General features: G+C 44.4%; 1 protein-coding gene across 1 annotated transcript; it reads right to left on the minus strand.

Moving 5' to 3' along the window:
- Positions 1 to 8,197: 8,197 nt before the first annotated feature.
- On the minus strand, positions 8,198 to 19,714 carry LOC105052505 (uncharacterized). The gene is made up of 11 exons (XM_073251196.1): positions 19,683 to 19,714; positions 19,484 to 19,581; positions 19,250 to 19,359; positions 18,838 to 19,118; positions 18,692 to 18,731; positions 18,148 to 18,196; positions 17,079 to 17,110; positions 16,932 to 16,985; positions 16,206 to 16,403; positions 15,969 to 16,125; positions 8,198 to 8,400 (listed from the first exon to the last, which is right to left on the minus strand). Exons 1-11 carry the CDS (start codon positions 19,712 to 19,714, stop codon positions 8,198 to 8,200), a joined length of 1,254 nt encoding a protein of 417 aa, XP_073107297.1.
- Between the last annotated feature and the right edge of the window lie 373 nt (positions 19,715 to 20,087).

Here is a 20,087-nt window from a genome sequence, read left to right on the forward strand (position 1 = left end):
CGGGCCCTATATTCCGGTATCCCGTAACGGCCGTCATGACTGTTTGGAATACCTCCGTTAAAGGCCGTGCAAACATTAACCGCCACTGTACAACGGCCTTAAACACGAATAATTTTTTGTTTTTGGAGTAAAACATGAATAAATTTGAAAAGAGTTTATTTTTAAGCTTTATTTAAATTTAATTTCAGCTTTTTATTTTACCCTTGAATAAACCTCCACTAATAAAATTCAAAATTGTAGAAAAACTGAAAATACTTTTTGAATGGTGATTCAATTTTAATGAGATTAAACTATTCAAGAGGCAGGGGGCATAATATTTTTGTTATTAATAATAAATAAGCATCCATTCGATAAAGTTATTCAAATATATAGCTATATATTCCATCAATTTTTTTCTAATCATAGCAAAATAATAAGTAAATCCTCATAATTAATTATAACTAATTAAATTGGACTTTTTAGCTATTAAATAAAACTAGAAGGTTATGAATAAAAAGGATTACAAATCTTTCGAAGCCAAAATTTCAAATCATGAAATAATGATGTGGTTGCCACATAGTTGACAGCATGAAACAAATATGGAAGGAATGGTTTCAGGACTTCACAAGCTGCAATAAGGGAAAAGCAATTGCATCTCTCCTTCTAACTATGCAACGGAAGGTCTGAAAGGAAAGAAATAACAGAACTTTCAGATTCGAAGTTTAAAACAAACGAACCTTCTCTTTGAAGAATGGATGAGCCTTACTGCAGATAGGAAAGGATACACTAAATCAGGACTGTAAGAAGAACTGCAATACCTACACCAGCATTTCAGGAACTCAAGGAGTACATGACAATTAATGAGGTATATACCTACACAAATATTTACTCAGTCGACAGGATTCGAGGAAGGTTGAGAATGACTACAGGAAATAAAGACTGAGGCAAACAACATCGAGATTACATAATAGAGTCAAAAGTTTCTTATAAATCGGAAGGGCCCCCACAAAACTAAGCATTAATCTTAACCTCTACCCTCAGAATTAGCTACAACCTGCAAACCCAAAGTGGAAACAACGATGTTTTCTTAAAATCAAAAATAGTGATAATATCACTACCCTGTAAACTCCTGCAAACTCCTGTAAACTCCCTACACACACATCACAGCTCTGTAAATAAATCATCTTTAAAATTCAATGAAATTTCTTCGGGGAAGCCCCTTTTCTTCTGGTTTCTCAAAAAAAAAAAGTGCTACTTATTGTTACATGAAATAATGGACAAGAAATATTTAAGAATAAAAGAATAACATTTTAACAATTATAAATATACAATATAGTAGAAAAATGTAATTTTATTTTGTTCAAGTCGTGGTTTACTAAATAATAAATTATTTGCATAAATATGCTAAAGATAGAGATATTCTATGAAAATTTATTCATTATTATGGCAATAAGGATCGCATTCGTGATGTTTTAATGGCTATATATTGTACTTATTATTTGAAATTTTTTTATCTCAATATAGACACTACTATGTTATATTGTGAATGTTAATGTATTCGATAGATGTGAGCTTTTTTTTGGTAGGAATTTGATGTATGAATCGAAGTAAAAGGACATTACCACTTGTGCATTTAAAAGCTCCTATAAGTGAATATGAAGTTGGTATGCTTAGAGATCATGATACAACTAATGATTAAAATAAAAAATATATTTGATATTGTACCAATATATATATATATATATATATATATATATATATATATATATATATATATATATAGTAAATTCATCAATTGATGGGATCATAGTCATTTAACAAATACTTTCTTGTTTTCACAGCTTGCATACATCAATTGTATGAATTAATATCTCTTATTTATAATGCAAATTCATAGCTAGGGGGTGCGTGTGTTGTGTGTGTGTGCACCTATATCTACTTTCAATCTTTTCAACTCCGCACTCATCCTTGAAAAAGGGCAAATGTATTGCTCCCTCTCCTCTTATATTTATATTCTTTCTATGTAGATATCTCTATATATAATTAATATAAAACTAATATATATTAATTAAAAATAAATTATATATAAAATTTTATTGAAATATCAATTTTGTAACAAAGTATTGGATTTTATAAAAGAAATATATGTTTCGAGGTTCTAATACACTTTTGCTTCTAAATTTAAATACCAGACCAGCTCTACACATTTATTGAATATCTAATACATAATTATTGAATGCTCATACACATATTTTGAATAGCCGATATATATTTAATTAGATAACTATCAATTCCATATGTCCAGTGTTTGCTAAAAATCTTTTCTTACAAGATGAATAACTAATTTTTATAAAATTTACAAATCAACTATATTAATATACTTATTTATTTATTTTAAATAAATTAATTATTGGTATTACAGCCATCCACCGAGCAACTTTTTCCTGTAACATAGCATTAACCGTGCCAGACGCTGGCGATAATACAGCAGAGGCGTAATGATTCCCGCTGAGTTTCTCCCGGAACGGCTCAGCGTCGTTGCCGGCGAATTGTGATATGGCGAAGAGTTGGCATCCTGCGGCTGCAAAGCCCCGGGATTGCTCGCCCAAAGCTTCCCTCTCCTTTTCCGCTCCAGGGCACGCTGCTACAAGCTCAGGCAACAAGAAGATGACAACGACGCCAAAGAACGTGACACGCAGAAGAAAGCGGAAGGAACGCATGGGGCCGTCCATTCTACCCTCCACAAGGCCCGAGGGCGGCACATTCTCGCAGCGCCCGCGTCCGCCCCACCGACACCGTCCTTGAGATCGGCCCCGGCACCAGAGACCTCACACTGAGGCTCCTTGAATCCACCCGACGGGTGATGGCCGTCGAGATTGACTCGACGGTCGTGCGTCCCAGCTGCGTATGATATGCCCACAACTCGTTTGTTCTAATTTCCCAAAGAAAGAATCGAACCTGTCTAACTTACCGGCTTTCTTGCTGGTGTTCTTGGGTGATCAGAAGCGATGCGCTCAAGACCGAATTTCCAAAATGTAATCTTTGTGTGGCCAACATTCCTTATAGGATATCTTCTCCCCACATCGCAAAACCTCTCTGTTGCGGCCAATCGCCTCGTCGTCCGATCGTCGGGGAGCGTGCACCTGCAAAAGGAAGTCCGCACTGACCGAAGGCGGCTCCGACGGTCAAGTCAGAGAGGTGACTGGGCAACAGTGAAATGTAGACAGAGAGCTCAATCGAGAGAGAGAGAAAGAAGGGCGAGCCTGCGTATGAGAGAGAGACGGAGCGGATCGATCCCTTGCACTGTTGCCTTCCCCGGTTTATATAGTGGAGCACAGTATGGCGCCGTCATTAATGGCGCGGACAAGTGAGGACCTGTCAACTCACTGTGGACTGTCAGAGTCGCCGTGAAAACGTCATGTCGCCGTGTGGCCGTCCAATCACCAGGGTTGACCCGGCTCTCGGCGGGACAATGCCCCTAGGTAACTGTGCCGCATGTCCGTGTCAGATCTGACAACGTCTGGCGGCTGTACGGTGGTTGGAGGAGCCGACCGACCCAAAGTCGGTAGCCAGCTGAGTGGTGTCGGGCCCCTCCATTGGTCGGCGAGTGAGTCGGCCATCAGACTTCTTGGTCGGTCGGCCAGTCGGTCGGTCGGTCGGTCGGCCAGTCGGTCGGTCGGCCAGTCGGAGTCGGCCGTCGGGGTCGGCCAGTCGGAGTCGGCCGTCGGGGTCGGCCAGCCGGTCGGTCGGCCGTCGGAGTCGTCCGTCGGGGTCGGCCAGTCGGAGTCGTCCGTCGGGGTCGGCCAGTCGGAGTCGTCCGTCGGGGTCGGCCAGTCGGTCGGTCGGCCGTCGGAGTCGGCCAGTCGGTCAGTCGGCCAGTCGGAGTCGGCCGTCGGGGTCGGCCAGTCGGGGTCGGCCAGTCGGAGTCGTCCGTCGGGGTCGGCCAGTCGGAGTCGTCCGTCGGGGTCGGCCAGTCGGTCGGTCGGCCGTCGGAGTCGGCCAGTCGGTCGGTCGGCCAGTCGGCCCCTTCGACCGTAAGTCGGTCGGTGGGGATTCCCCAACAGTTGCCCCCCTCCACTCCTGAGCCCGATGTCGTGTTGGCTCGCGTGAACACGTGGGCGACGGCTTCGGACGAAAGGAGTGGTGTTCCGTCTTTTCCTGCCCCGACTCTGGCGATCACATCAACGAACGATCCAATATCGGTCGTCCCGACTGTAGGTCGAGCATGCACGTCGGGTCGGAGGTCGGCCAACCTCCGAACGTTGCTCGTCGACACGATCATTCTGCAGAATCTGATAGTCGAGTAGCATCCGACGTATTCGGATAGGATGACGATGGCAAGTCGAATATCCATTGTCCAGCCCTTGGTCGGACGTATGCGTCGGGATGTATGATAAACGGTGGCAAGCCGAATATCCTTCGATCGGTCGTGACCAGATCGGTATGTCGCGAATGCGACTGCGGTCGTCTTGGCATTTTGCCTTTCTTAGTCGAAGCTAAGTCGGCAAGTTAGCCAGCCGCATTAGTCGAAGCCCTTTGCCTTCAGAGGCCGAGGCCGTCGGTTCGGCGATCGGTGATCGAGCCGTTGATTCGGCGATCGACGATCGGCCGTGTCGGTCGGAGCCTTTTGCCTTCAGAGGCTGAGGCCGTCGGTTCGGGGATCGGTGATCGAGCCGTTGATTCGGCGATCGACGATCGACCGTGTCGGTCGGAGCCTTTTGCCTTCAGAGGCCGAGGCCGTCGGTTCGGCGATCGGTGATCGAGCCGTTGATTCGGCGATCGACGATCGGCCGTGTTGTTCGGAGCCTTTTGTCTTCAGAGGCCGAGGCCGTCGGTTCGGCGATCGATGATCGAGCCGTTGATTCGGCGATCGACGATCGGCCGTGTCGGTCGGAGCCTTTTGCCTTCAGAGGCCGAGGCCGTCGGTTCGGCGATCGGTGATCGAGCCGTTGATTCGGCGATCGACGATCGGCCGTGTCGGTCGGAGCCTTTTGTCTTCAGAGGCCGAGGCCGTCGGTTCGGCGATCGATGATCGAGCCGTTGATTCGGCGATCGACGATCGGCCGTGTCGGTCGGAGCCTTTTGCCTTCAGAGGCCGAGGCCGTCGGTTCGACGATCGGTGATCGAGCCGTTGATTCGGCGATCGACGATCGGCCGTGTCGGTCGGAGCCTTTTGCCTTCAGAGGCTGAGGCCGTCGGTTCGACGATCGGTGATCGAGCCGTTGATTCGGCGATCGACGATCGACCGTGTTGGTCGGAGCCTTTTGCCTTCAGAGGTCGAGGCCGTCGGTTCGGCGATCGGTGATCGAGCCGTTGATTCGGCGATCGACGATCGGCCGTGTTGGTCGGAGCCTTTTGCCTTCAGAGGCCGAGGCCGTCGGTTCGGCGATCGGTGATCGAGCCGTTGATTCGGCGATCGACGATCGGCCATGTCGGTCGGAGCCTTTTGTCTTCAGAGGCCGAGGCTGTCGGTTCGGCGATCGGTGATCGAGCCGTTGATTCGGCGATCGATGATCGGCCGTGTCGGTCGGAGCCTTTTGCCTTCAGAGGCCGAGGCCGTCGGTTCGGTGATCGGTGATCGAGCCGTTGATTCGACGATCGACGATCGGTCGTGTTGGTCGGAGCCTTTTGTCTTCAGAGGCCGAGGCCGTCGGTTCGGCGATCGGTGATCGAGCCGTTGATTCGGCGATCGACGATCGGCCGTGTCGGTCGGAGCCTTTTGCCTTCAGAGGTCGAGGCCGTCGGTTCGGCGATCGGTGATCGAGCCGTTGATTCGGCGATCGACGATCGGCCGTGTTGGTCGGAGCCTTTTGCCTTCAGAGGCCGAGGCCGTCGGTTCGGCGATCGGTGATCGAGCCGTTGATTCGGCGATCGACGATCGGCCGTGTCGGTCGGAGCCTTTTGCCTTCAGAGGCCGAGGCCGTCGCAGGTATTCTTCCCCCTCGATCTCCATTAGGATCTGCGCACGAGGAGCGGAGAGAGGAGTGTAGGAGTCATACTAGGGGCGTGTCAGCCTTGGAGTCTGCTGCCGGGGTGACTTTTGGATACGTCGGGGTGGCGAGACCCGACCATCGGTCGGGGGCCTGCTGGGTTCAGCATGGGCCCGACCTTTCTTCCATTTTTCTTTTCAGCCCGTGCCTTAAGTCAGGCGCCGGTCGGAAGCTCCTTCGTCCGCGCGTATGTACTTGTACGCGCGCTCCAGCAATTCGGCGTATGTTCGGGGGAGGGTTTTGTCCAGGGAGTAGGTGAATCGGGACGCCCTCAGGCCCCGCTTTATGGCTGAGACAGCCATGTCTTCGTTGTGGTCCCGGACCTCGAGCGTGGCCGCGTTGAATCGCGCCATGAAGTGTCGGAGCGTCTCGTTTTTCCCCTGCTTGAGGGAGAAAAGGCTGTCCGACGTTCGCGGCGGCTTTCGGCTGGTGCTGAAATGGGCCACGAACGAGTGCTCGAGCTGCCCGAAGGAATGGATACTTTTCGATCGGAGACCGGAGTACCAGGCCCTGGCAGCCTTGCGAAGTGTGGCGGGGACCCTTGAATCGTCGGTTGCCCCTTGAATCGTCATGAGAGCTTTATAGCTCTCGAGGTGGTCAACTGGGTCGGTGGAGCCGTCGTATGGCTCCACGTTCGGCATTTTGAACCGACTGGGAATCGGCTCGTCGAGGACCAGTCGGGAGAGAGGTTGGGCGGTCTGGAAGTCGACGTCGTTTGAAGACTTCTGGCCGTCCATCTGCAACTGGGCGAGTCGGCGGTCGATTTTCTCGAACCGTCGCTCGTAGTCGTCCGCTCGTCGATGCTGGGAGACCCCAGGAGTGGAGTCTCCGGAGGATTCCGAGAGGGAGGCCGACGGTGTGCGCGGCCGCTTCTCCTTTCTTGCCCGTTCCAACGGGGAGGGAGAGGGCCGCTGGGACCGTCGGTCGTCGCGCCGTAGTCGTCCCTCCTCCTCTCCGCAGAAGCGCTGTTGGGAGCGCTCGCATGGAGGTGACAGGGATCGGCGCGGTCGTCGGCGGCTGCTCCTGGAGGGCATAGGTCGGGCCGCCGGTTGCTGCTGGAGGCTTTTGACTGCGTCGGTCAGTACGGTCATCTGCCGTACGATGGCCGCAATCTGGGCCTCCGTGGTCACCGCGGGGCGCGGAGAGCTAGGCTCCGCCGCCGGTGGGGGCGGGGAGGCCTCTTCCCGGCGGGAAGAGCGCCTGGCCGACCCGGTGACTCTCGATCGTTGAGCTCTTGTCTTTGTCATGCTGTTCCCCTACCTGGCGCGCCAATCTGTTGCGGCCAATCGCCTCGTCGTCCGATCGCCGGGGAGCGTGCACCTGCAAAAGGAAGTCCGCACTGACCGGAGGCGGCTTCGGCGGGGACCCTCCGACGGTCAAGTCAGAGAGGTGACTGGGCAACAGTGAAATGTAGACAGAGAGCTCAATCGAGAGAGAGAGAGAAAGAGGGGCGAGCCTGCGTATGAGAGAGAGACGGAGCGGATCGATCCCTTGCACTGTTGCCTTCCCCGGTTTATATAGTGGAGCACAGTATGGCGCCGTCATTAATGGCGCGGACAAGTGAGGACCTGTCAACTCACTGTGGACTGTCAGAGTCGTCGTGAAAACGTCATGTCGCCGTGTGGCCGTCCAATCACCAGGGTTGACCCGGCTCTCGGCGGGACAATGCCCCTAGGTAACTGTGCCGTATGTCCGTGTCAGAGCTGACAACGTCTGGCGGCTGTACGGTGGTTGGAGGAGCCGACCGACCCAAAGTCGGTAGCCAGCTGAGTGGTGTCGGGCCCCTCCATTGGTCGGCGAGTGAGTCGGCCATCAGACTTCCTGGTCGGTCGGCCAGTCGGTCGGTCGGTCGGTCGGCCGGTCGGCCAGTCGGAGTCGGCCGTCGGGGTCGGCCAGTCGGAGTCGTCCGTCGGGGTCGGCCAGCCGGTCGGTCGGCCGTCGGAGTCGTCCGTCGGGGTCGGCCAGTCGGAGTCGTCCGTCGGGGTCGGCCAGTCGGTCGGTCGGCCGTCGGAGTCGGCCAGTCGGTCGGTCGGCCAGTCGGAGTCGGCCGTCGGGGTCGGCCAGTCGGGGTCGGCCAGTCGGAGTCGTCCGTCGGGGTCGGCCAGTCGGAGTCGTCCGTCGGGGTCGGCCAGTCGGTCGGTCGGCCGTCGGAGTCGGCCAGTCGGTCGGTCGGCCAGTCGGCCCCTTCGACCGTAAATCGGTTGGTGGGGATTCCCCAACACTCTCTTTTAGTTTAGTAGGCCGTGCTGCTTCCGGAGCACGCGCCTGCTGGCCAGCCCTCGTGACTCGGAGTTCAACTGCCTGGCTGCGAACGTGAGGCGGGTGAGGTGAGTGACGCAGTCGAGCTCCTTATGGATGTCAGCAAGAAGGATTTGTTCCTTGCCGAAGGCTGACTCCTCTCTTGTTAGAATATGACCGAGGTCAGATGTCCCTGCTGTCCCGAAAAGGTAACAATATCTACTCCATTCCACACGGTGTCGGTGGCCGTGAGGCGGACGCGGCTGACGCGGCCAGGGAGGCGCGGCCGGTGGAGGCGGGCGGCACTCGGTGTCGCACCTCACTGGGCTGCTAGCCCGGGACCTCTGGATCCTGGACCTTCAGCTGTCGTGGGTGCTTGGTCGGGAGCGGCCTCTCGATCGCGTTTTTTTTTTTTTTTTTTTCTGGACAGACGTTTACACGGCTCTGATACGAGCACAGCACATAAAGTTAGAATACAAAAGATTCCACGGACATATCTCATCTTGTCTTCAGGTTCAATCTTCGAAATGCTCTGTAATATAACATACGATGAATCTCTGTTGCACTGTTTGTCTTCTGAAAATATGTCAGACATACATTCTGATTGAAGAACAAAAAGCAATCTAAATATTATAGAGAATTAGATGAGCCTCCAACTGTATCATGGTGTTCCAGATCCAAGGCAAAATCTTTTTGTATGAAAATTTTTTCTATTGCATCTTTCATTTAGGAGCTCTAGGGCCACTCCTTTATCAATGCCATCTCCATCCTACTAACTATAATAACCAATTTCATCCAGGAGCTCCAGCGCCACTCCTCCACTAATACCACCTCCGCTCTCTCTACGCTTAACTATTGTTCGAAGTTTAGTTTTGTCCACATTAAGTAATTTTCACGGTACATGATAGTGCATGATTACTTTTCATTAGATATGAGAATTATTAATTATGAAATTTTATAAGTTTAAATATGCTGTGGATCTCCATCTCAGTTTTGGCCAATTATCTCCTCGACACCAATACAAGATACTAAAAGATCGGATTTAGTTGAACACAGTAGGTATCCATAGCCGACTTAAGAGCATCAGGTGCATGCTCTAAAATTGGAGTGGGCCACATGGGACAATGGATGGCAGTTCGCTCCTCTGCTCTTGCCAAGGTAATTACCTCGATCGTCGATGAGGTCTTCAGATAGACCCCTACCGACCTACAGTTAGAAGTCCTCCATTGATACAATCCTCGACTCTTGTCGGTATACAGCTGAAAGTCCTCTTCATTGACAGAATCTATCTCTCTTGTAACTTAGAAAAGTTCAGATAAAGAAGAATATCTCCGCGATCAGATTATGCTCCGAATGGAAATAATTTTCTGTTAGCCTAATCTACGCACAATATTCGAGATTCAACCAGACTCTTAGGCATGCTCCAACTTTTCCTCTATAAATAGACGTATGGGAACCTCCAAGGTAAGCTTTAAAGTCCATTCTCTCTTTCTCGTTGTTCTCTATCTTTTAACTTGAGCGTCGGAGGATCTTCACTGAAAAATCTTCGATGAGATTTTTTTTTTCAGATTTTCAAGTCTGAGCTCAGGCATCAACTTTGTGCAACTTTGTCACCTCAGCTGTCCGACCTCAAGTGTAGGAGTTGGGAACAACAAAATATATGAAATTGAAACTTAAGATAAATTTAGATTTTTCGTACAATTTCAAAGTTTTTAGCGCACATAACCTATCAGTTTATCTGTTAGGATTTGACGCCTCGAGATTCAGTCCACATTGAGCTCACAGTGAGGTTCGCGGTGAAAAATGGAGTCCAACGAGATCAAGATCACCTGAAACGGAGCTTGGACAGAGGAGATACGAGCTTTTGAAGTCGGCACGAGATTCGAGGCAACGGAGAACCACCGGCGGCGGGCGGCAGCGTGCGGGATGCGCGACCCAAGCCAGTGCGGGATGTGCGACCCAGGCCCGCGGCCCAGGCGCGTGCACAGCCCAGGCGGGCGCGCAGGCCCGTGCGCAGGCACGGCCCAGGCCCAACGGTCTGCTGGCCCCTTTGCACCGGTCCACCGTAGACCGAGCGGTCCACGGCTGGGCCTGTGGACCGCGTGGGCGTTTTCCATCCATTTTTTGCGGTCCACGGCACTATTCCGTGGACCGGAGCGCGATCGGAGGGTCCAGGTGGCTCCCGGTCTTGATCCGACGGTCTGGGACGTGATTTGGATTGATTAAAGAGTCATAATCATGATCTAAGTCATGATTAAGGTCTATAAAAGGCCCTGTGACGAACAATGAAGTAGGTGTTTGGTTTTCTCGCGCCGTACGAACCCGAGAAGAGAGAGAGAGGCGAAAGCGCTGAGAGAGAAGGAGCAGGAGGCTCCTAGACAGCGGTCGCCAGGCACTTCAGGGGTTCAGGGGGTCTTCCAAGAGAGAGAGAGCTTTTGTGAGGGAAACTTCAGGTGAGAGAGCATTGGGTGTACAAGGGTTGAGGGTGAGGTCTCCTCTTGTAAATTTTTTTTTTCATAGTGAAGTTTGCATGCCCCGTGGAGGCGAGCCTTTTTGTGGCTGATCCACGTATTTTGATTGTTTTTCCTTTTGTTTTGTTTCTTCTTTCTTCCTGCTGCATTGCGTGGTACTGAAAAGATTTTGGGAGGTGGTGTCTTGGCCAGACATCCACCCAACAAGTGGTATCAGAGCAAGGCGGTATAAGGACGCAGATTGCAGTGGTGGTGAGCAAGACTGAAGATGGAGAAGATAGGAACAATTAAGATGGAGATCAACAAGTTCGATGGTAAGAGCAATTTCTCCTTGTGGCAGGCAAGGATGAAAGACGTGCTCATCCAACAGGGGTTGATCGAAGCTCTCTTGTACGATGAGAAGCCAACCACCATGGAGGTGCGGGATTGGAAACGACTACAGATGCAGGCGGTGAGTACCATCTGCATGTACCTGGCGGATGAGGTGGTGATCCATGTGCTGAGCGAGACTTCTCCGACGGTGCTGTGATCGAAGCTCGAGGAGTTGTACATGGCGAAGTCTCTCACCAACACACTTTTCCTCTGGAGGCAGTTTTACCAATTGCGGATGACTGAGGGACAGAGTGTGCAGGAGCATTTCAGCCACTTCCAAAAGATCCTCACCGACCTCCTCAGCGTTGGCGAGAACGTTGAGGAGAAGACCAAGGCGCTGGTTTTGCTGGCGTCGCTTCCCCCTTCGTATGAGTCTTTGGTGACTGCTCTTCTAGTGGGGAAGAGCACTATCAAGATGGACGAGATCACCGCGGCGATACTCCAGAACGAGGTTCTCAGGAGGGAGAACCCAGCTTCGAGCTTAGGTGGCGATAGCTCAGCTTTGGTGACTTCTGGAGGAGCAGGAGGCGGTAGATGGAGCGACAGGAGATCGCAACGAGGGCGGTCCAAGTCCAGGAGGGACTTGAGCAAAACCAGGTGTTACCGGTGTGAGAAGTTGGGGCATCTAGCCAGAGATTGCCCTCAACTGAAAAATCGAACAGTGGCTGCTGTAGCGACGACCTGCAGCGATTTAGATGGAGATGTCCTTGAGATATCTGACGAGGTATCTACTTCTTTCCAGCAGTGGATATTAGATTCTGCATGCCCCTATCATGTATGTTGCAGAGAGGAGCAGTTTGACTCCCTGAAGAATAGTGAGGGCACTGTATATCTGCCGGATGGATCGAGCTGTGCGATCAGAGGCATTGGGATGGTCAGCTGAAGGACACATGACGGTGCAGTGAGGAGGTTGGGGGAGGTCCGATACATACCCGATTTCAGGCGAAATCTTATCTTACTTAGCAGACTGGATTCGAGAGGCTACAGGACGGTAGCTGGTGGAGGAATCCTGAGGGTGCTACGCGGCGATAGGATTGTGCTGGAGGGGAAGAAAGGGAGCAGAGGACATTATTACCTGGCAGGGAGCACAGTGTGGGTAGAGCTTCGGGAGCCAGGTGGAGCCCAGAGCGAGGTGGAGCTCCAGGAGACGGATCGGGCACGAGACAGGAGACTCGGGAGGACGAGAGGCGACGTTGCAAGGTGAGATTCCTATTGCCACAGGATGATGCCCCGAGCAGGTCTCAGGTCAGGAGGAGCACAACATATGATGGAGATGGGATCGAGCAGCCTGGCTCGACCCCCATGTTTGCCCATCCATGATCAGCAGGCGATTGCCCCAGGGCATGGGGGCGAGGAGATCCAGAAGCTCTCGAAGTTTGGAGAAGGTCGAATATCGAGTCGAGGTGGAAATTGTTAGAATTTGACACCTCGAGATTGAGCCCATAGTGAGGTTCGTGACGAAAAATGGAGTCCAATGAGACCAAGATTACCTGAAACGGAGCTCGAACGGAGGAGATACGAGCTTTTGAAGTCGGCACGAGATTCGAGGTGGTGGAGGACCACCGGTGACTGGCGACGGGCGGCAGCGGTGCGGCCGCAGGTGGCGGCGCGCGGGACGCGCAACCCAGGCCCGCGGCCCAGGCGAGCGCGCGGCCCAGCCGGGCGTGCGGCCCAGGCGGGCTCGCGGGCCCTTGCGCGGGCGCGGCCCAGGCCCTCGTGGGCGTGCCGGCCCAGGCCCAGCGGTCTGCTGGCCCCTTTGCACCGGTCCACCGTAGATCGAGCGGTCCACGACTAGGCCTGTGGACCGCGTGGGCGTTTCCCACGCGTTTCTCGCGGTCCACGGCACTATTCCATGGACCGGAGCACGATCGGAGGGCCCAGGTGGCTCCCGATCTTGATCCGACGGTCTGGGACGTGATTTGGGTTGATTAAGGAGTCCTAATTATGATCTAAGTCGTGATTAAGGTCTATAAAAGGTCCTGTGACGAACAGTGAAGTAGGTGTTTGGTTTTCTCGCGCTGTACGAACTCAAGAAGAGAGAGAGGCGGAAGCGCTGAGAGAGAAGGAGCAGGAGGCTCCTGGACAGCAGTCGCCAGGCACTTCAGGGGTTCAGGGGGTCTTCCAAGAGAGAGAGAGCTTTTATGAGGGGAACTTCAGGTGAGAGAGAATTGGGTGTACAAGGGTTGAGGGTGAGATCTCCTCTTGTAAAATTTCTTTTTCATAGTGAAGTTTGCATGCCCCGTGGAGGCGAGCCCTTTTGTGGCTGATCCACGTATTTTGATTGTTTTTCCTTTTATTTTATTTCTTCTTTCTTCCTGCTGCATCGCGTGGTACTGAAAAGATTTTGGGAGGTGGTGTCCTGACCAGACATCCACCTAATATTATCGTGAAGGTATATGGTGAAGACTTCAACGACTTAAGAGAGCTTTGCTTCTTGAGACGCGCGCACACTCTTTTACCTTTTAAAGGATCTGGCCATTTAAGATAGAGCTGGCCTATTATGATCTTAAGAACGTGGGAGAGCAGACATGATGAATTGGACCGCAATAGGAGAATCTTTCTGCCAACCTGTTTCAATCTCAAAAAATATTCGAAAGCAAATACAAAAATTCTAGAGAATACTAAAAGTAGTAATTCCCTTGTTAAGAATTACAAATCCTCAAATAACTATAATAACTTTAGTTGCAATCTTGATGCCTGAGAGAGATGCCCCATGCAAATGAAATTAGATTCCTTTTTCAGGCTAAAGCAGTTGATTTTTGTATAAATAGAAAAGCACAATTAGAGCTAACATCGGTATGCATCAAGATTCAAGATGACATCATTTACATCCACTTCTCTCATCTGAACCATCAATTCCTGTTAAATTTCATATCTGCAACTTGATCAAAATTTATTAGGTGATAGGATAGCAAAATCGAGTTGAATTATGGCAAAATCGATGCCATAGGGAACTAATCATGTTTATTTTGTTACATTATTCTGTAGCCAATCCTTTTGCTGTCTTGAACAGCATAACATATATGATTAAGAAGGAAGTTGGGCCTTATGAGAAAAACGAGTTCCAGTCAAACGTTGCAAACAAATCTAATCTAGACTTTCTTGAAGCAGTTCAAGTAGTTCACAATAGTTGAATTGATCATCTTAAATCAAAGGTTTAAGTTTGTCTCAGAAAATATGATAAAACTGTAAGCATAAACATCTGTTTAGAACTCATCATTTCACTCAAAGATATTTTTATATCTTTTTAAAGAGAATTTAATGAAACACCACTCAACTGCCACATAAAACCTGAATTACTTTCACGACTTTATTCCCAAATTATGCAGAACATACCAGGATATTGTCGCATCAAAATTCACTAAACACGTTGACATGATGTCTAATAGACTCATTTCAATGACTTATGAATAATTTACCTTTTACATAAGGACTGAAAAAGTAAGTAAAAAGAGGAACATGGAACCAAATTTCATTTCCAAAAGAAAATTCCATACTAAAGTAGGCCATCCTCTTGTTACGAACTCTGCTTTTCCTTGGTCTAGTTCACTGACCTGTCAGAAAATGGAACCAAATAAAAAGAAAGTATATCAATAGCAAGAGTAAGGTATGAAACATAAGCTTTTCAAATATTCAGTAGCTAGCTGGACTGGACTTAGTTTGTTGGCATCCTCTCAAATTGGAAGATATCCAAAGTTCAAATAAAAAATTCAGATATATTATATAGTGAGAATGTGCATTACTTATCTTTTTGTTTTGTATTTAAAATATACTTGGAAGTATATGCTTGCTTAAGCAAGCATGTTTTCCGTTACAAACAATTAGACAAACTACCTTAACAATGTTTTTTGGGAGATTGATCTTCTCGAAAGCTTAACAATTGTATCTAAAGAGTCTTATCCTTCATTACATTCTATGTGATTCATAATATTTATGTAATAGGTAGCCATTGCCATGCATCAGAAAGTCCATGACCTACAAAACCATTGTAATCAAAATATATTTGGGGAAAAAAAAATCACCTTCTCATGTCATCTTTATTATCATCAGAGAAATTTTTGTTCACGATGCTCAAAACTTGGGCTTGTAGATGATTATTATTAGTCTTATAGAAAGGTTAAGGTTCCATACATTATTCTTGTCCCACCTTTTTGAGGAAGAAAAAAAAAGAAACATCAAACATGTTATATAAGTTATAGTATATAACAAACTTTCCGTTTCACAATTCTAAAAATAACTTTGATGGTTCTGCAGATAAAGTGTCCAAAACATTTCATATAACTTTAACGTCGAAAGTAATTGTTTGCTTCAACAAATAATTTTTTTTAGATAAAGAGAAATCACCTATGATGGTTATGTAAAGAAATAATTTTAGCAGTGATTCCCTAGAATAGGTGGTGTGTGTGTGTGAATATGAGTGTGTGACTTGTTATAATTGATCCTATTAATAATTTCGAAACTGAACCTGTTATCTCTATTAAGATGATTTTATATCATCGGATATTTATTCTGGTACCTGGAGCATAGAATATATAGAATGGATAAAAAAAAAAGAAACATTTGAACTATGATCCATACCTACTATTTACCATTCAAACTTCGCAACTCAATTTGTTTGTTTTCTTATAGAACATACATATCAATATACATGAATGATACCTTTTCTTCCGCTTACAGGATGTCAATAGGATTTAGAGTTATACTTATTCCAATAGCAACAAAAAAACAATTGTCATATATGGGTTTTTCCTCGTATTTTTCTGTTAAGTGTAGCTATATATGGGATATCTAAGAATATCATCATTCCAGATTCTATGTTTAATAATATTATTATATAATATATAGTTATTAACATGCATCATACGGTCCATCAAGTGCAAAGCCATCCTAGTTGAAATATATGTGAAAGAAAAATCACCTTTTATATATTCTTTGTCGACATTTGAAGAAACTTTTTCCCCGATACCTAAATGTTGGGCTTTTGTATTATTGTCACCAGCACCCTCTTCTGCAAAGGATTGAGATTCCACGCTGTTTCCGTTATTTTCCTTCACTTGCTCGCCCACTAGCTCATTCTGTGCAGAAAGAAGACACAATAATCAACCAAAGAATGAAAAATAAAATAATAAGCTTTAAAATTTCCATGAAATATTACCAACAGTTTTGATATATCTTCATTATCTTCTTCAAAATTATCCATGTTTGTCTTTTCAGCAATGCCAAAGGTTTCAAAATTAATTCCAGACGTTGGTGCGCCACAAGATGTAATGGGAGTTAGAGAAGTAGCACTATCTCCGGATTGTGAATTGTCTTTAGTACTAGAATGTAATAGTTCCTTTCCCTTTCTTGTAGACTATCAAAAAAACAATTTAAAAATTATTTATTCCATTCAAAAAATAAATATGTCATATATTAATTATAACATGCAATCAACTTGTTAGAATTATTGATCCCTAAATTTATCACTCATTTTCACATAAATAAGTTTCAAATGAATAGTAAACATAAGCCAAGAACTTACATTAGCAGTTCAATATTTTTTTAAAAAAATATAGAAGTGAAAACAATAATAAGCAAATGATATGAGAACTTATGCTATGATTAAAATACTATTTCGACGGGCATATCATTCAATAGAACAAGATAATCTAAGAAAATGTTAATAATACTGAAAAGAACAACCTCTTCTTCTACCATAGTCGTAACCATTTCTTTTTGAACAGATGAACTACTTTTTATTAAAATTATTATCCAAAAGACCTAGAATTAGTGGATTAATATTATTGGAATTGTCCATTACAGATACATGCAATCCTTGTGCTGGCGATTGTTCTTGTTGCCAAGTAAATGAATGGAGTTGTGGAACTTGGTTTGAACACACTAATGGTGGATTTATGCCCTTTTGTCTCACACTTGAAAAAGTTGGATCAATTACCTGTAGAGAAAATTGATATATTATCTTTATCAGTAAAAGTAACGTATGTAAGAATGTGGGAAGCAAGTAAACATTCCACAATAAACCACTTACAGAGTGAGGCCAACCAATTAGCTTATCTTGACCTGCATAAAAATGAAACATATTTTTTTGATATAGAAGACATAAGATAGAATTATTCTAGTCATACACTTAAAGACCTAAATTTTTATAGTTTTTTTTAACTTTGTGAACTGTAATTTCAAGAGATAGTGAATCCAATAAAATTTCAACCCACCATGGTCAAATCTCAAGAGATATTGGAACCTGAAATATATTGTTATTTAGATTATAAAAGGATATAAAAACAAAAATTATTAAACTATTGATGGATCTAATGAACCATGGTGTTTCAAGAAAAACTAGGTTTCTTCTATTTAATAAAACTTAGTTCTTTTAATGTATTATATATATATATATATATATATATATATATATATATATATATATATATATATATATATGTATATATATATATATATATATATATATATATATGTATATATATATATATATGTATATATATATATATATGTATGTATATATATATATATATATATATATATATATATATATATATATATATATATATATATATATATATATATATATATATATATATATATATATGTATATATATATATATATGTATGTATATATATATGCTAGACTAAGATCTATTCTCTTAGTCCAAATCATTTGAAAAATCAGAACTTCTAGTTGCTTGGGCATCATAGAAAGTAGCCAGTTCTTCTTCATAAACTGATATAATAATACCAGAAAAATTATAATATTAAGTGCATAAAAAATATAAGACAAATCAAAGTTTCATATAAACTAACTAAAAAATATTGCATAAATAAGAAGGAAACAAATAAAAATAATATAATATATTATATTAAAATAAGATTAAAAAAAAACTCTAAGTATTAAGGATTTTTTTGAAATAAATAAATTGTAGAAGTTGCAAAAATACTAAAGTGTAATTGCTTCAACCTCCCCTGAGGAGTTATAATCTTCATTTGATTGAGTTCCCTCGATTATATAGATTAAGTAAAAAATTTAGGCACAAACTGAATAATATCAAATAATCTAGATGAATGCAAATTGATATTTGGCATACCACATAATTCCATTGGTAGAGATGTAACCAGTGGGGAATGCTTGGAACCCTGCAAAATAGACTTCTAATGCATAAGTATTGTTTGTAGCTAATTTAGTTAATTAATGATATGATGGTACACACCAAAATCATATTATTATTTTTTTAATCTCACATTCATTTAATAAGATAAATCAAACTAAATCTTATAATTATCATATTAATTTATAGTTTAGAACAAGGTTCCAAATAATATAAACTAATATCTTGATTTAAAAAAAAAAATAATTATAGAATTATAAACTTCATTCCCAAGTTTTAGCAAGTCTTTTTATATTATAGAAGTAGATAGAGGCAAATTTATATGACCATTTTGATAACTAATATTTGTTAATTAATTATAAATTAATAGAACTTCATGATAACCTATGATAATCTAAAAAGTATATCTATTATTAGCACATATGAAATAATGCTTTAATTAAAGATTCAATTATTTTATACATTAATTGAATCAGAATATATTATATAAATTATGAAATTGAATATTTTGGAAAATGCTTACCATTTGTAGGAAGCCATCGATATTTAAATGTTGGACTTGCCTGTAACACAAAAACAATTTGCACATCATAACTTCAAATTAACCAAATAAAAATCGAACTGCATGACTTTCAGATTTGAAATTTTATGAACTATAAAAGGATATACCCAAGATGATATGTGGGTGTACTCCTGGATCGTCTGTCGTGTTGCATGTCTCTAAAGAAGTTATGTTGTCGGGGCCTTGTTTCATCTATACTAGCAAATTGACGCATCAAGGTGTGTTGCCTCTCATTCTCTTGACTTCTCATCAGAGGAAAATAATGTAAAATAGAATTATTTGATTGTAATAATGATGCCCCTTGTGGTGTCATATTGGGGTGCATTATCAATGATTGAAGCCAGAGATCTTGTTTATTTGATGTTTTAAAGGGCTCCAATATAAACTCCTGAGAAGTAAAAAGAGAAAATATGAAATCAATTGAAAAAATACTTTAAAAAAAAATAACAAATAGGGACATGACATATTTTCATAGACTAATTGGGCATAATAAGGGATGCTTCAATTTTTTTTTTTTACCTTCTGGATAGTTCCTTGGCTTTCACCACTTGACTGCTTTTGAAAGTATGAGTCACTAAAGATTGACCACCAATCAAGCAGGAAATTGCTATGATAGTCATCAAGAATTTCTGAAATAATTACAAAAATATTTAGTTTATACACATGGATATTCCACATAATTTTATTAAGGATGCATGATCGCAATTTCACTATACAAGAGTTTGCAAAATTGATCATGAAAGGAATCTTTACCCATGAGTTCATCAGAGATGTTCACTTCATTTTTAAAAGCTTGAGCGGTAGCATGTAAGTTTTTTTTCAACAAATAATCATAGATATAATTCCTAAGCCTGCAAACAAAAATCAAACCAAAAAGGTTAATTTTCAAGATACAACTAGGAAAGAAAACATAAAAGATGATCAAAAATAAGAAGCAATATTACTGTCTCACATGATTTCGGGATCCTGATGTTGCAAATCCATGATCATTTGAAGAAATTTAATGAAAAGAAGAAGCTAAATCACCAAATATTATAGGCTATTAAGGTCGGGGGCGGTGAAAGGGGCAGAGGGGAGAAAGAGAATTTATACCATGCAATACTGGAGATGATCGAGAGGTGTTTATTTTAGAAGGCTTTAAGATGCATGCATTGCAAGAGCTAAAATAGGAAATTTGATGGTCACTGGATACGCTAATTTGATTTTCGAAGAAAGGTGTGATACGCTTATTCAAAGCGTGATTCACGGAAAAATGATGAGAAGAGAAAATAGGATACAAGAGCAAAAAGGAGCAATGAGGTGGATGGTGATGTTAGTGCAAGCCGTTTATTATCCAAGCAACACTAGATAGCTATGT

This window comes from Elaeis guineensis, chromosome 2, assembly GCF_000442705.2.
Source record: "Elaeis guineensis isolate ETL-2024a chromosome 2, EG11, whole genome shotgun sequence".
Taxonomy (NCBI): domain Eukaryota; kingdom Viridiplantae; phylum Streptophyta; class Magnoliopsida; order Arecales; family Arecaceae; genus Elaeis; species Elaeis guineensis.

Coding starts and splice junctions, on each gene's coding strand:
- LOC105052505 (XM_073251196.1), bottom strand. CDS start 19,714: ATGGATTTGCAACATCAGGATCCCGAAATCAT. Junction 19,360..19,483: donor CATCTCTGATGAACTCATGG/GTAAAGATTCCT, acceptor TAATTATTTCAG/AAATTCTTGATGACTATCAT. Junction 16,404..16,931: donor AGGGCATAAATCCACCATTA/GTGTGTTCAAAC, acceptor TTTTTTTGATAG/TCTACAAGAAAGGGAAAGGA.